Source organism: Chaetomium globosum, genomic scaffold, assembly GCF_000143365.1.
Source record: "Chaetomium globosum CBS 148.51 scaffold_1 genomic scaffold, whole genome shotgun sequence".
NCBI classification, from domain to species: domain Eukaryota; kingdom Fungi; phylum Ascomycota; class Sordariomycetes; order Sordariales; family Chaetomiaceae; genus Chaetomium; species Chaetomium globosum.
Genome location: NT_165976.1, coordinates 4920145 through 4935498, shown reverse-complemented (window position 1 = coordinate 4935498; position 15354 = coordinate 4920145). Strand labels below are relative to the sequence as shown.

Genomic DNA, 15354 nt, shown 5'->3' with positions numbered 1-15354 from the left:
CCGTACAGTGCCGCTGGTCGCTGTGCGGGCTGTTTTCCTCGGTGCAATTAAAAAGCGATTCCTAGTACGCCGAGACCGACAAATATGCCTCCCGATTTCCTTGCCAGTCGTCGCGGGCGCGATTCAGGTGTTGGCGGTAGGCGAAGCAAAGAAGGGTGGGTGAGATTGGAGTCGGATTGAGCGGGTTTCGAATTCCATGCGGTCGGTGGGCGGATCGGTCGCCGTCGACTTGATATATGGAAACTCCACAGCCAGGGCGAGGAAGATGAGAGTTGGTTGAGGATGCAGCAAAGATCGTGAGCCCGAAAAAGAAGACCCGAACTCCCCAACCTCGTGCCGAGCAGTAGCAGCTAGTGCGCCTGCACTTGCCTGCAGTTGCCTTGTGACGAGCTCAGCAGACAGGACAAAGATCGATGATGCAAAGGCCCATCACTCCCAGGTCCGACTCTGCGCCGCGCCAAATGTTTGATTGTTTGGGTGTTTCCCGGATTCTGCTTCGAAGTTGACCGGCCGTCGCAAACCCGTACCCGCCTTCCGATTTCCAACTGCCGCCTCTCCTTCTGTTAGAGGTCGTTTGACTGTCGCAGGCGAAATATTTGGTATCGCAGTGCTAGAAGGTGCCTTCCTGCGCAACGCGCTCGGTGGGATTTATCGATGGGGTGGCGGCTGAAATCGTCGCGACGTGGTGGTGGTGGATGGTTTTGATCGCCGTCTACGAAAGTACCCAGCGCTCTCAAAGAACGGGATGCACGCTCCTTGTTTGACTGACCAGGGAGCAGGGATTTGGTTTTAATGCCTGAACATCATTGGGCTACAATCTTAGGTCATTTTGAATGCCAAGCTGGTGCCAAGGCCCGATGCCAAGCGCATGTGGCGGGCATTTGTTCCCCCACGTTCTCGGCCATTGTGTTCCGAAGCCCCAGCCGGCAACCAACAAAGAACCCAGCATCTACCGTGTATCATTTTTGTTTGTTAAGGTATCTCATCAGAGGTAGAAAGATCCCGAGCCTTCTGACCGGTCACTTTACGACAATCACTCTTCAAGTTTGGTATAGATAGTCTAGGCTACTACTACCCATACGCATACAAACAAAGCGGTTTGCGAAACGCCAATCCAAAAGTTTACGTCGAGCAAATGGCGATGATACTTTCCTTCCTACGTCATTTCAAAGGTGAAAGCTTCGCTCGAACTTCGGGACCGGAATCTCTTCTGGTGCTCCGGCAATTCAGTCTCGTGGGAAGGGTTCAATTGATCCGTTGCCGAAACGTTATGTTGAGTGCTAAAAGTGATATTGAATCTTGTCATAGAATGTCTTCTTGCATGCTAAACTCGCAGCACGAGTCTAAGGTAGCAGACTCAGCATCTACTGTGCCCAGTATCTTCGAAACGTAGCACCGAAGTAATGTGCGGCAACAGGGTATTGAACACCAGAGAGCTACGTCGTCCTTGTTTTCCTACATGGATTGTGGGCTGGATAACTACCAACCAGTGATGCCAACGAAGAAAATAAAAGCCCCTGCAACCGCAACTGGCGGCTCAGAAAACCCCCCTGCCATCGGCCCCTTTCCCGCATTGCATAGCGCCCTCCTCGCGTCGTAGGTCTCATCATACGTGACGTCCCCAGACCAAAAAAAGAATTCTTGTGTTCACCGGCCCAACATGTGCTTGGATTCGGTGTGACCGAACTCGTAGCGTAGTGCGCTCAGCTGCGTTGGAAAGCCATCGCTTAACTAGTGTTCAACTCGAGATTTGGAGATGAATCCAAAACCATCAACAAGCTACTCACAACTTGTTGTTGCTCGGCAGTGCCGAGGTCGTCGGCCACTGATATCCGGCGGCATCACTGAACTTGTAGCCGTAGGATGACGTGAAGTCGTCGAGCACCGCGGGTCCCCGAGAGCCTAGAAAAGGTTAGTTTTCGCCAAGAAACCACCGGCCCTTGATCTAACTTACCGTATGGGTACTCCATGGGGATAATCTCTTTGTTGTCGTCCAGGTAGTGCAGCAGAGGCGTAAAGATCCTCCAGCTGGCGTCGAGCTCGTCGTCTCTCACAAAGTTGGAGTGGTCGCCCTTCAGACAGTCCAGGATCAACGATTCATACGCCTCGGGGATCTTGAGGTCAGAGAACCGCCTCCGGTACGTGAGGTCAAGCTCCGTGACCACCGTTTGCATCGTCAGGCCGGGGAGCTTCGAGTTCATCTTGATGTAAACACTCTCGTTTGGCTGAATGCGCATGACCAGTTCGTTCCGCGGAATGTCCTTAAAGATCCCGGAAGTGACGTCCTTGAACTGGACGCGGATCTCCGTCTTTTGCTCGTTAAGCGCCTTGCCCGCCTTCATGATAAAAGGGACGCCGTCCCATCGCTCGTTCTTGATGTAGGCCACAAGCGCGCAAAACGTTGGGCACCGCGAGTCCTTGGGCACAGTATCGTCCTCTTTGTACGACGGCTTGCTGCCGTCCAGCGACTTCCCGTACTGGCCAATGATGACGTTCTTGGGTTCGATGGCGGGGATCGCACGGAGCACCCGCACCTTCTCGTCACGGATATCCTCCGAGGAGAAAGAGATAGGCCGCTCCATGGCAAGTAGGGTCAAGACCTGGAGAAGGTGGTTCTGCATGACGTCGCGAATGATGCCAAACTCGTCAAAGTATCCACCACGCCCTTCGGTGCCGAAAGGCTCCTTGAATGTGATCTGTACGTTGTCGATGTGATGCCTGTTCCAGGTCGCGCCCAAAAACGAGTTGCCGAATCGTAGGATGAGAATGTTCTTCACCATCTCCTTGCCGAGATAATGGTCGATACGGAAAAGTTCGTCCTCCTTCCAGTCGGGCTCGAGTGACTTCTGGAGCTCGCGGGAGCTCGCCAAGTCCTTGCCGAACGGCTTCTCGACCTATCGTAGTGTCAGTGACATCACCAACGCAGCCTTTCAACATGTTGTCCGACATACAATAACGCGTGCCACGCCCTTGGTCGGGTAGCAGCACTTCTTTAGGTGCTGCGAGACAATGGTGAAGACGCTAGGGGGCAGGGCCATGTAAAACAGTCTGTTAGTCTCCTTCCTCCCCTGCTCGAGCTCTTCGAGGTGTTTGTTGAGCTGTAGGAACGACTCGTCCCGGTCGTACTGGCCAGAAACGTAGGTACACAGGTTGCAAAACTCCTCCAGTTGTTGTTCGATGTCCTTCGTGGGCGTCTTGATGTACGATTTGACACGACGAAGGTACTCGTCGTGGTCCATCTTTGTCCGCGCATAGCCAACGATCTTGATGTCCTTGGGTAGGAACTGATTTCGGTACTGCCATGGCGTTCAGTCACTTGGTTCTCCCGGGTTCCCGATGGGGGCGTTGCAAACTTACGAGTCCGAAGAGGGCGGGGAACTGCGACGGGTTAGCCAATTGGTACACACACTAGGTTCTGGGAAATGTTCGTGGTTGAACCTACTGTCTTTTTCTTGGCAAGGTCGCCGGAGGCGCCGAGGACAACAATGACTGTGTTCTCCTTCAGCTCGATGGAACTGCAAAGTTGTCAGCGTCCGCCGCGTAGGTCTTGAATCCACGGCCGGCAACAGCGCATCCGCCTGCGGGCGTTCTGCTGCCAGCGAAGGCAAAGTTGCGCCTGGACACAGCCGCGCTGAATTATCCAAGTTGCGCAACCCAGCCCCACCGAAATTGTGTCATGAATGGCGGGGCTCGATCACTCACCCTCCAGCGGGATGTAGGTCTGAGGCCATCTTGTCGAGGGGTTTTTGTCCAGGTACAAAGTCGAGTCGGCAAGGGTATGGTGTTGAGGTGGTCTCTAGGCGGCTTCTAGAAGCTGGGGGATAATGCTGTGTCGGCCGGGCAAGTCGGATGGAAAGTGATCGGAGTCCGATCAACCCAAGAGGTTCGGGGTTAATGGTATTTCAACAGGGCAGGGGCGATGAGTGATGCGCAGAAGACCGGAGCTCGAGGGGCATTTGTGACGAGGGGCAGCTTACTCAGGGACCCCGCCTTTACGTACTGGCATGCCCTGGCACCGAGGAGAGCTTGGACCGGGGATGTTAACTCCTTCAAACTCTTTTTGTGTCCTCCGACTTCTCCGGCTGCCGCAGGCCCTTCGCCGGATTTGTAAATACCTAAGGACCCCGAGATGCGCCACATGTGAGATGTAAACAGAAACGGTGGTCAGTTTGCCTCAGAGAGCAGCCTTAGCTTTGCGACCGTGTTAAGACATCTACCACCACCCTACGTAAGAAATATCATTACTCCCACCTGTGGAACTCCCCGGCACCGTGATTGTTATTAGGCAGTTATTCGGGACCTACAAGTCCATACCTTACATACTTTCAGCATGTGCTACGATACAGAGACGAGTAATTACAATCCTATGCCTTGGCTCTGTTTGCCCAATTTGCAAAATAGGCAGGGCCATGCTGTCTGCTAAAACAGAGTCTTCTGATAAAAGTGACCTGCCAGGAAGGAGCGAGACAAAAATTGAGAAAGGTTGGAAACGGCTTAGCAAAGCCATGCGTTATTCTTGCACCAAAGCCCCCATATTCCGCGCTGCACATGAATCGAACCACATTGGCAAGAGAAGAGGAGCAGCAATTTGGCTGATCTCGTCGCACGGTTTTGTCGCATCTGGGAGCTGTCGAAGGTGACACGGAGCTGTCGGTTCAACCAGCGCGGGGCGCTGCATCTCGTTGGGGATGGTGGGATGGAATGGTGGGATGTGGGTGGTGGGGTAGGTAGGATAAGGTCCGGGCGATAGCGGCGGCTCCCTGCTTACACTGCAGAAACTGCTGACCTCCCGCACCTCCTTGCATTCCCACGGAGAAATACCGCAGGGATAAAAGCAGAACGAGTGGGCTTGCCTGAACACTAAACCTCCTTACAGGCAAAAATGGCAGGTTGCGGAGATCAAGGTTTCGGGCTCGGCCAGCCGAAGATCGCCCGCCGGCAGAATTCCCGTCTCTTGGCACCCCCCACGCGCGCCGCGTTTACACAGTATTGGGAAACCGAGCCTCGAAGTCGTCCAATCTCCCGAACCCCCGAAGCTCTTGGGATTCCTCGGGGCGAGAAAAGAAAATACATCCAGTATCATTGATTGGGGGTGTTAAGCATTGAGGTAGCGGGAATGTCCATCTCCGCGGAACAATTCCAGGAGAATAGAAACGAGAGAACGAGGGATGATGTTGAGAACCAAAATTCAATTCCTGGTTATCAACATGGACCTGGCCGCCAGCTATCAATATGAGCCTGTCGTTCGATCCCTGCCAAGGCGGACAATTTTCGTCGTCTCATCTGGCCTGTACCTGTTGTGTATTGGTACTCCGCAGAGATGGAAACAGAGGAGACTCCGACATCCGGGCCGGCTTCGCACTTCCGAATCCGCAGGGGATGAAGTTGAAACCCACTCTCTTGCCTTGTCCCTGCATGACTTTCTTATCCGCGCCATTAGTAATTCTAGCGTACCCACGAATACCTTATGCACAGTCTGCGGCAGGACCGAGCAATGCTGATGCAAGTCCCATAAAGTCTACTCTGTCACGCAGACCGACGACGGTTTTTGCATTTATAGAGATTATCTGGGCTGGAAACCAACACAGAAGAGACCAACTGGTAAGTGGTATGGATGTACCAAACCCGACAGCGCTCGCCAAATTCTGTATCGGCGCATTGGTGGGGGCAGTGGGGTTGTGCAGAATACGTGAGGATGAAAGGTTTCCCACGTGGGCTTATTGCAAAGCGTTTGCCTGTCAAAGTTCCGTGTCTGCTCAGAAGCGTCCCAATCTGGTAGCTATAAAGTCAGGAGACCACACCCTTAACGAGGTAACAACAAATACGAGGAGCTTTCCTGATTACCAGGGGGCAGCAGTGCAAGTTGCTGGGTCAGTAGACCTCACGCGAGAGGCGTCTTGGGCCAAAAGAAAAGCCCAACTCCATCCAACGGTCCTAGAGGGGGGGAGGGGGGAAACAAGGAGAGGGGAGGAAGAAGAAAAGAAGAAAAAAAGAAAAAAAGAAAAAAAAAAAAAAGAGAGAGAAAGAGAAAGAGAGAAACTTTAGGCCTAAATTTACGACGGCGTCAACTCCTATCTGGAGCCTCGCGAACCAAACGATCTGGTATATACTATGCGTACACCGACTACAACATCGAAGCCTAGGCACCTAGGCGTACAGGACGATGCAGCCTTTGACCAGTGAAACCTTGGTGGCAGCATACCACGGCTCCCGGACTTTTTTACTCAGTAGAAACCCGCTCACTTGCCACCAGCAACAGCGATGCGCCGGCATCAAGGACGCTCATCAACCTCGTCCAGGGCGGCTGCACATTGAACTCCACCTCCATCTCACCCGGCAGTCTGTAGGCACGGCCAACGACGGTGAGCACTGGCCTCCATCCTTTCGCGAAGATAGATCTCCCCTGCTTCTCTCACCGCTTGAGCTAGGAGGTAGCTCTCACGACGTTAGTCTACCGCAAATGGCTGCCGTCTGATCTCTAAACCCAGAAGCCCGGCTATCACTGACATCGCAGACCAGAAGGCATCAATTGTCTGGACGCTAGGTGGTATGGTACGGTGATCTCTTTTCCAGACGGGCTAGGGTCCCACGTCCGAGTAGTAAACTTCCAAGTTATGCCCCCAGTGTTAGTTTTGAATTAGGGTCTGATGCGAGGGCATCAACTAATATCATACTTTCCGTGGCTCACTCTGTGGTGTAGGTAATCCTAGTAGATCACGACTGGTGATGAACGGTTGAAGGAATGCAAGAAAAAGATCAGCCGTTGCACTTAGCATTTGTGCGTACCTCTACCCTCAAAACTCAGGCGTACCAGCGTCATAAAAATCATTCCAAAACATAATTTCCTGAAGCCTCGCCTCACTCAAGTTGGCATTAGCAAAATGTTCTCTTTGCGGTGTTCTGATCCTACGGTGGACTTCGCCAGCCGCCTTCCAGCCAAAGAAGCCCGCCATCCCCCAATCAATAAGCCCAACAATCCTATCATTGGCAACTATGCAGTTAGACTTGGTAAAGTCGTTGTGCATGAAACTCATGTCCGGGTCGTTGTCGGTGTTTGAGAAGAGGATATTTCCTTCCAGGGGAAGGATACGGCCATTGCTGAGGATTTTCGGATCTTGGACGATGTGGGAGCGAGCCCGGCGCCCATCGGTGGGCTTTACTGCGTGTAATTGTCGAAGTATCTTTCGTGCCTGCTGCTTGAATGCTTCCTTTTGTTCTTGCGATAGGTACGGCCATGCGACGGTCAAACTAACGCCGGGGAGTCTTTCCTGGACGAGCACCTGGCGACCATTGATCTACAGAAGTGTAAGTGATAAACGATGGAGTCGTAACGAAGAAGCAAGAGAGAGCAAGCACCTTGCCAGAAAAGAAGATCTCTGGCACTCTAACGTCTTTTAGGGTGCTCTTGGCAATATCAATAGCCCGCAATTCATTGGAGTCAGCGTACGAGTAGTCGATTTCTGTATGCTGGCCGTTCCCCGGATTGTGAAGATGGCTCGACTTGACGATGACGCTCCCAAGGGCGAACACATCGCGGCCGCCCTCGTCGGCCGGGTAGATCCTGACGGAGTCATTGCAGAGGTCAATAACTGATGCCCAGTATTTCAGAGAGGCTGTGGACTGGGAGTTGACGTGCTGGAGGTCGACACGAAAGTCGCCCTGTCTGGGGAAGTATTGGCCGTAGAACGGCACATCTGCATACTAGTCGGTGGCGGGGATGTTATCTAGGTTCGACACGTATGGGTTCATTATAAAACATAAAATTGAAGTAGTAAAGATTGGACGAGATGAGGGCAGTTGGTCGATGCAAACTACTCGGTCGGGAGGTTCACGTTTCACATCTATTTGTTGAGGCGTGGCCCGAGTCCCGACCGAAGTACTTCGTTGGGGCCAATGGCACGTCAGTACCTTAAAGAAGGTGCAGGCCTCACAGGCGCGACAAGCAAATGTGGGTTCTCGAGCCAACATCGTTTTGCCCCGGGGTTTTAGATATGCGTAATGTCACCCGCAACAGCGTCCAAAAGCGTTTCTTGCAAGGACTTGGACAGGTCGCTGCACACGGGAGCGGCGGGTCCGCGCCTTGGAACCCCCCGTCGTTCATGACGAGAAACGAGATGAAACTCCTTGTCCTTGCACAGGCTGGCTGACGAAAAGAAAGGCCTGCTGCGAGCATCATGGTCGTCTGTTTAGACTCGAAAATCCGCTGCTTTAGGAAAGTTATCGCAACTACCAAGCGAGAAAGGGTGCTATCCATTCCTGCCTCGATGAGGGAGGTGTTTTTCACACAGAGACGAGAGACCGGACACAGAAAGCAACCTGGAAGTTGTTAAAAACCATGGCAGCTCTCACTAACGCCGCTACCGGGTTCTTAGGTTGTCTTTTTCTTTTTTCCTCACATTTTTCTTTTTAGCTAACTTTTCTTTTTTCAAAAAAGGGCACCAAATGTTTCACGCTCGGCCTCTCTCCTGACCGCTAGGTTTTCAGCCTGAATTTTCTCAACGCTACCAACAACGAGGAAGAAGCCGGCATACACCTTGGGACCACGGGTGCCGTCCGAGCGGGAACAGTCACACTTTCCGAATCTTCCGGTGTTGAGATAGCCCAGGCAAGGAGTTCGGCTTCGCACCTACCCTCAAAGGGCAATGAGTTGGAAGGATGACAACCATAGACGCACTTTGGGGAACTGCCTAGAGGTCCTGCTATGCGTTGGTTTCTGCATGCTTCTATTGACCCGATTTAGAATTCCTTCTGTTCCGTTGGATGCTGGCGTTTGAACGAGAGTGTTAATGTTCCGGCTGTTGAGAGTCCCATATGGCCTTAACTGCGCCTGGAGGATATAACAACGTATTTCGCCGCATGTGAGCGGTGGAGGCGGTCGTCACGTTCCCAAAAGCCTCCCATTGTATATCCATGGGCGATCGGCCACTTCCCAGTCGCTGATAGGAAGTGATGCGAATGAACCAAAATGCCGTAGGCTGCTTCTCTACACAGCCCTCTTTTACATCCTCCAGCCTCTGTTTCACCGTAATCGTGAAATCCGTGAGACACTGGCGGCACGACTCGAGAATGTCATGACATGGCGTAAAGACGCCCGCGGATGTGGGGGTGGGGCGGAGCAGGGCGTAAATGTAACAGAAGTTCGACCACGTGGGAGAAGGACGGAGGCGGGGGTTGGGAGAGCAGAAAGCCGGGCTCGATGTCTTGATGTGACCGCAGATTTGGCGACGTTCGTGGGTCGAATGCAACTCTTAGCGAGCCATCAGTCCAGCCGGCGCCATTTAGGGTCCGGGTAGCTGAGAGAAAAAGCTCGTCTTGTACAATTCGGGTGGACCATCTTTCTTACCAAGGCAGCAGCCATTTGCCCTGCCAAGGGTTTAAAGCAGTCGAGCAAGCTTCAACGTTAAAAATTTCTAAAGGCAAACCTTTCAAGGGACCAAAGAAATGACGGTTCATAACAAGGCGAACACTCTGGTAGTCGACACTGAAGCTACTTCCTTCGAGCCAATGTCTATTGTGGTAAGGGCGGTTAAAGTCCCAGCCGGCCACCCAAGATAAGCCGTCGCGAGTGCCACCAGTCGGCCCTTGAGTAGAAATGGGAAGTAGAAGGGAGCAACAGTGGCAGTACCACCAAGCGTGTCCTAGGTCTTTCTCAAGTAGTAGCTGTAAGTCTTGGCGCTCCAATGCATTCATGTCGAGTGTGACGAACCTACCTCAGGACCCTGTCCTGTTAGGGTTCAGCTTCGGTTGAAGGTAATCTCTCAAGGGTGCTTAGGTTCGGTGCAGCCAAAAGGTGCACAACAAAGGCTTGTCTCAACAGTAGGCTTCCGAGCTTGTAGCGAACTGTAGTTGTGATTGCTAACTGGAGAACTCCCAGAGCTCTCCAGAACGAATGACTATATACCTATCTAATTCCGGGGTGATCAGTGTGCTCAGTCCTCCAGGACACTGATCTCACTGATCACCTCGGCCAGCCGTGACTTCTGATTGGTGGCCCTTCCTTGTGTGCTCAGCGTGCTCAGCTTGCTTGGCAACTGAGCTCACTGATCACCTTTTATGTTCCCGATTGGTCCGACCAAGGCGACTGGCTTGGGGCGTCCCGTGCCCCGAGTCTCCACTTGTTGGCATATCCGTGACATCGAGGCGTAATATTGCGCTCGGAAAGACGAGGTTAAAGAGAGCCTTGCACGTCAACAACAACGCGACGGCCGAAGCTGGCGGAAAGTGTGCCTGAGAGAGGTAAAGAACGATCTCGGCAGGTAACTGTAAGAAGGCTGGCGGCGGCTGCGGTGGTGGCGGCGACGAAGATGGCGGTTCTACCACCGAAGTGCAGCGAACATCCGGCTTCCGCTGTCTGCGCAGGCACGACAACAAGTTATGGAAACTGATTCGGCCCATTCCGTTCGCTCGTCGCTTTATACCGGGAGAGTATGGGGCATTAGAAGGCTAGACGACGGGAAGAGACTCGAATTCTGAAAACGATCTCTATGTGGCGGAAGTTAGTAAAATGGAAATTAGTAGCTAACATAAGGCCTAGGTGACATCATGGTGGGTCATTGATATGGAGAAACCCACAAACAGGTGGATTGCATCTGCTGCGGCTTTTATATCAGCCACAGATGGCTGAGGATGCGTTGACCCATGGGAAGCCAAGTGCCAAGCCCGGGCGTTCGGTTGTCCATTTGGTCGGCATGGGCCACCCGGGAATCGGTGTCACAGATAATCCGCCCCGCAAAAGCACTGCAAGCCCTACCAGCCGCACGCGAATTTTTGAAATCGCTTTGAGTATATCGAAGTGTAGAGCCACAACCACGCCGCCCAACGCCGGACCTCGAATCAGCACGACATATTGCTGATATCTCTTGACCGTGGCCGGAAGAGATTGATCGATCGGGAAACTGCAAATCGACAAGATGCCTACCGAAGCTGGTCATAGATGTGAGCGGACCCGGATTCGCAACAGCAACTTTGCTGGCGCCGACCAAGATACCGCGGTCGCGATAACCAGCATTGTCACTGCATGCGCCTTGGATTGTTGAGCATGGCTAACTGTGTCTTCTAGTATACGTCAAGTGAGTGCAAACCCCGACGACAAACCCGAACACCCCGAGCTGCGATTCCGAAGTCGATGGACCCACGCGACTTGCGATAGTCCACCCCAAGGCCGAACGTCGATGGACTCGAGAGACTGACCGCAATTGTTCCATAGGGGTCGCCACCTGAGTTATCAGCGTAGCCGCCACACGAAACCCACGCCAAGACCAGCTTGATCAAGATCGAGGGCGTCGACGACACTGCCGCTGCCAAGTATGTTTCGCGAACCGGACACCACGTGTCGATGGGCGAGGATTAACGCGGAATACAGCTTCTATGCCGGCAAGCGGGTCGCGTATGTCTACCGGGGCCAGAAGGAGGTGCGTGGCACCAAGATCCGCGTCATCTGGGGCAAGGTGACGAGGCCACACGGTAGGATCTAACGGCCATGATGCAGCGTTCTGGATGGACTTGGCTGACTGTTGTGCTGTAGGAAACTCGGGTGTTGTCCGGGCGAAGTTCACCACCCCTCTTCCTTCGAAATCTTTTGGCGCCTCGGTTCGCATCATGCTCTACCCCTCCTCGATTTAAGGGAATGGATCAGGCCGGAGTTAGTTGGTAAAGGTGGTTCATGATTTCGGTGCATCAGGGATAGGCAAGGCCTCAACAGACATGGGCCATGCTTCTAGCATTCAAAATCAAGGCAATACCAAAATGACGATGCCGTTGAAGATCCGCAGCATGGGGTACGGGACAGTGCTTCACTGGTGAGGGACACAAGGCAGCTCAGAGGGAGACCCTCCGTCTTCTCTCTTGTCACAATAACAACAATAATGGCCAGACCTGGGCTATAAATTCTACAGGTGTACAAGGTCGTCAAGGCGACCCTGGCTACAAGAATGGTGACTGGAGACTCGGAAAGAAGCTGGTTTCGAATGTGTTGTGCAAATCGGGACTCCAACAGGAACCATTGGCCAATGTTATCAAACCAACAAAATCCAATTCTTTTCGTGATAGCTATACCTAATGGAACTCAATCGCTGACGCTGAAGTGGCTAAGCAGTAGGCTGGCTGCAGCCTCCCATTCCTCAAGCGTCCGACGAGGTTTTCGGCGAAAGTTGGGCACTACGAGAACATCTGTCGTGCGCCGAGACGAGGCATCCCACCGCAAGTTGTGCAACAGATCAACAGCTGGTTAGAGGGCCAAGATTTGCTGGTGCTCTGGTTTGTGGTGGCCTTACTTGCCGCCACGCAATCACGATACCGGCGATGCTCATGGACTTACGCAGGTACCCGCTAAATGCGAAAATGCGGCCAACGGCTCGGGAACGGACTCGAGGAACCCCCAATGTAAGACACCGATAGGCCATCGGAGCCATGAACAGCGGAATCACAGGAGCAGCCCAACGGTTCTCTCAAGCCATCTTACATGCCCGGCCTCGGCTGGTCGAAGTCTCACTGATGCCGCCCCCCCAAAAAAATGTCTCTGCCCGAAACGAGCGAGCCGCCACCGCACAATAGTTACCCAGGGATATGATTTTGGCCCAGCATGGTCCCTCGGCAGGGGACCAGGGAACGACGAAGCCGTTATTGAGCAGATGGAGAGGGACTAGAGGCTACCACACATGTCGTGATATCCAATACACCGCCACAACCAAACGGTATGACGGTTAATCCTTGCTATGCACGTAGCCTTACGGCAAGTACCCTACACGCCCCATTAAAGCCGACGAACCGGCACAAAATACACCGGTACTCTAGGTGTTACCCACAGGTGGAAGCGTGGCAAGCGGGGTGGTGCCTTGCCCGCTGGGGCTTGGTTGAAAGCGGCTCCGACAGCTGGAGTGGAGATAGGCTCTGCATATGCTAGGGTAGGCGGGTTTGAATTGATAGTTGAGCCAGAAGATTAACACCCAAGTGACAGGCTGGTTTTCTCTCGGGTGATCTACCAGCAGGACCACATATATAGCGAGTCAACGAAGGTATTGATGCCACTCATGGATGCAAAAGATTTCATTTACATGAGGTTGCGACACCGTTTTTATCAGGCGGGAAAATATATGCAGACCAGAGGTTATGAGTACCTTACGATCCAGAGAAATAATACCTGGACCGGGAAGTGGTATGTACAAAGGGCAATGGGCGGCTCAAATTCACACATCGTTGACGCGGTCTGAAGGGCGTTTGTCGAGAAACGAAGTTTGCCTAATACACACACACACATACATATATACATTCCTCAAGCAAGTACACGACACAATCGTATTTTACGGCCTTTCGGTTGCGGTGCAGGCATGCCCCAACTTTATGGTGACATGCATTGTGGCTTCGCGCCTTGCTCCTGGGGAGCTTCGAAAATGTCACCTCAGTCATGAAACGTTTGACGTAGGATCACCCATTAATTGGCCATCGAGCGCTCTCAAGTGAGAACTCTTTCCAACTTGTGTCGTCCAATACATGTCCCTCGTCAAAACCGTTGTTCCGTCCCGAGTTCCTCAGCAATATGGATGAGTGTGACACTCATCCGCGCAAGCTGCGGCGCAGCGGCAACCCGCTCCATGGGCTGCAACTAACTCAACCAAGGTGCTTCCCTGCTCGCAGACCTGCTCTGCTGTTGCGTGCGTCAAATGCCAGCGGATCGACCAGTAGATCGCGGCCCCGGTCGCCACCTCATTGTTCTGTCGCCAGCCCGCGTGGTGGAGAGCTGAGGGGAGCCAGTGAGGCGGCGAAACGTCCCCACGATTTGCGGGTGGATCAACTGCGTAGCACCAGTGTCAGGACCATCACCAGCTTGTTGTTGAGCTGGTGTTGGAAGGGCCCTTGTTGGCCAGGAGCCGACGACGCTGAAGAAAGGAGGGAGCTGCAAGCGGCAAATCAAAACAGGCCTGAGATTGTCCCCCGCCTTGCGGTTTCGTGCTGTGCTCTCCCACCTTTCCGCGCCGCCTCGCGCGCTGCCAGCTGCATCCGGAAGCCGAATCATTCTTAAGAATAAGACTGCCCACCACACACTTTTATCCATTTTCTCCCACTTGAAACCCCTTTGGTACTGGCGCACTCTGCTGTGGGCCCCATCCCATTATCGTTGCATTCGAAACCCTCGTTTGTGGCTCCACGAAACAGTGGACGCCCGCTTTCCTAGGTCGTTAGCGGCATCGTTACCGCCCATTATTGTTTTCGGCCTCTTCGTCTCAGGTTGCATTCATAAAATCCTCTTTGCGCAGCAGACACCGAAGTCGCCTTTTCATACCACCTCAGAGCAGGGGCTTGGCTCAAACCACTGCGCTGACCCTTCAGTTGGGACAACTTGTGGCCGCGGAGTCGATTTAGCGCCGATTTTCTGCGCTGCACATGCAACGCCGTCCTTCCCGCAAAGGAGACCAAACCTCGTATTCAACACACACCAAATTTATCGCGCCATTGGCATTCACGAGAACACCCAAACTGAACACAGCCGTGGAATCTTCTCAAGAACGAAATCCTGCTTGTTTTCACGTTTGCGAACCTGCAATAAACGCTTCTCAACGGTTCTCGAGCAAGTGGTTATTTTCGATTTGAAGTTTCCAGGTTTGTAGTGGGGGCGACGTTGCTGACGTCAGTGCCGTCTGAAGCCACTCCACCCACCGCCGCCAGTCCTAGCGCTGTCTCCACAAGGCGCTGCTCTGGGGTTGCAGTGGAGCAATTCCGGGCTGGGTTGCTCTCTCTCTCACCCCTGCAGCAAACTGGATCGAGCGCCTAGCAAGCCGATCTGACGCCAGGAAAGAAAGCCCTGGCTTGGTCCCAGCAATTGGGAAGTCCCCCCAAGGACAAAAAGCGCAAGCGCCAAGAACCTGCCACCTCCACGCTCCTGCCGCCACCTCTGTGATTTCAACCACGGTTGTTTTGCGGAAAACTTTGGAGTCACCACCTGCTTGCTCCGTCTTCCTACATTCTATCAGGGACCGCGTCCGAAACCTCAAAAGGCATCCACTGCCTTGATTCCCCCAAAGACCTGTAACAAGCACTCTGTGGATCCTGTGGTCCTGAAAAAGCACCAGAGGCGCCCACGGCAATCTCTCGACGTCCAGGATCCCCCCCGACAATCCACTTTTATTCTCCAGTCCTTGTTGTTCAAGCAACAGTTACTTGTTGGCTCTCTGACAAGCTTTTCTGCCGTCACAGTAACCACGGTAAGGATAAGCCGAGTTTGGCTCCATCGTGCATCCGTTTCTGCGCTCAACCCCTGGCCGTCTATATTAAAGAGATAATAAAGTCGTTGTCATTCCCCGACCCGCATCATGGCGATCGCAAATATCCATCTTTCGCCCGCTCCTCCTCACCAACTTC

The 15354-nt window shown here is 53.2% G+C and overlaps 5 protein-coding genes across 5 annotated transcripts; 2 read left to right on the top strand and 3 right to left on the bottom strand.

The window, feature by feature from the left end:
* Positions 1–1783: 1783 nt before the first annotated feature.
* CHGG_01605 (glucose-6-phosphate 1-dehydrogenase) lies at positions 1784–4006 on the bottom strand (the record flags this gene model as incomplete). Its single annotated transcript, XM_001220825.1, has 5 exons — positions 1784–1902; positions 1955–2894; positions 2952–3296; positions 3443–3505; positions 4001–4006. The coding sequence occupies 5 exons, from the start codon at positions 4004–4006 to the stop codon at positions 1784–1786; spliced, it is 1473 nt and encodes a 490-aa protein (XP_001220826.1).
* A 2788-nt stretch (positions 4007–6794) lies between these two features.
* Positions 6795–8176, bottom strand: CHGG_01604 (uncharacterized protein; the record flags this gene model as incomplete). The annotated part of the gene is made up of 3 exons (XM_001220824.1): positions 6795–7295; positions 7357–7663; positions 7932–8176. 3 exons carry the CDS (start codon positions 8174–8176, stop codon positions 6795–6797), a joined length of 1053 nt encoding a protein of 350 aa, XP_001220825.1.
* A 1083-nt stretch (positions 8177–9259) lies between these two features.
* Positions 9260–9690, bottom strand: CHGG_01603 (uncharacterized protein; the record flags this gene model as incomplete). The annotated part of the gene is made up of 2 exons (XM_001220823.1): positions 9260–9363; positions 9423–9690. 2 exons carry the CDS (start codon positions 9688–9690, stop codon positions 9260–9262), a joined length of 372 nt encoding a protein of 123 aa, XP_001220824.1.
* Positions 9691–10910: 1220 nt separating this feature from the next.
* Positions 10911–11622, top strand: CHGG_01602 (uncharacterized protein; the record flags this gene model as incomplete). The annotated part of the gene is made up of 5 exons (XM_001220822.1): positions 10911–10935; positions 11060–11069; positions 11263–11304; positions 11363–11463; positions 11525–11622. The coding sequence occupies 5 exons, from the start codon at positions 10911–10913 to the stop codon at positions 11620–11622; spliced, it is 276 nt and encodes a 91-aa protein (XP_001220823.1).
* A 1912-nt stretch (positions 11623–13534) lies between these two features.
* On the top strand, positions 13535–14017 carry CHGG_01601 (uncharacterized protein; the record flags this gene model as incomplete). Its single annotated transcript, XM_001220821.1, has 1 exon — positions 13535–14017. One exon carries the CDS (start codon positions 13535–13537, stop codon positions 14015–14017), a length of 483 nt encoding a protein of 160 aa, XP_001220822.1.
* Between the last annotated feature and the right edge of the window lie 1337 nt (positions 14018–15354).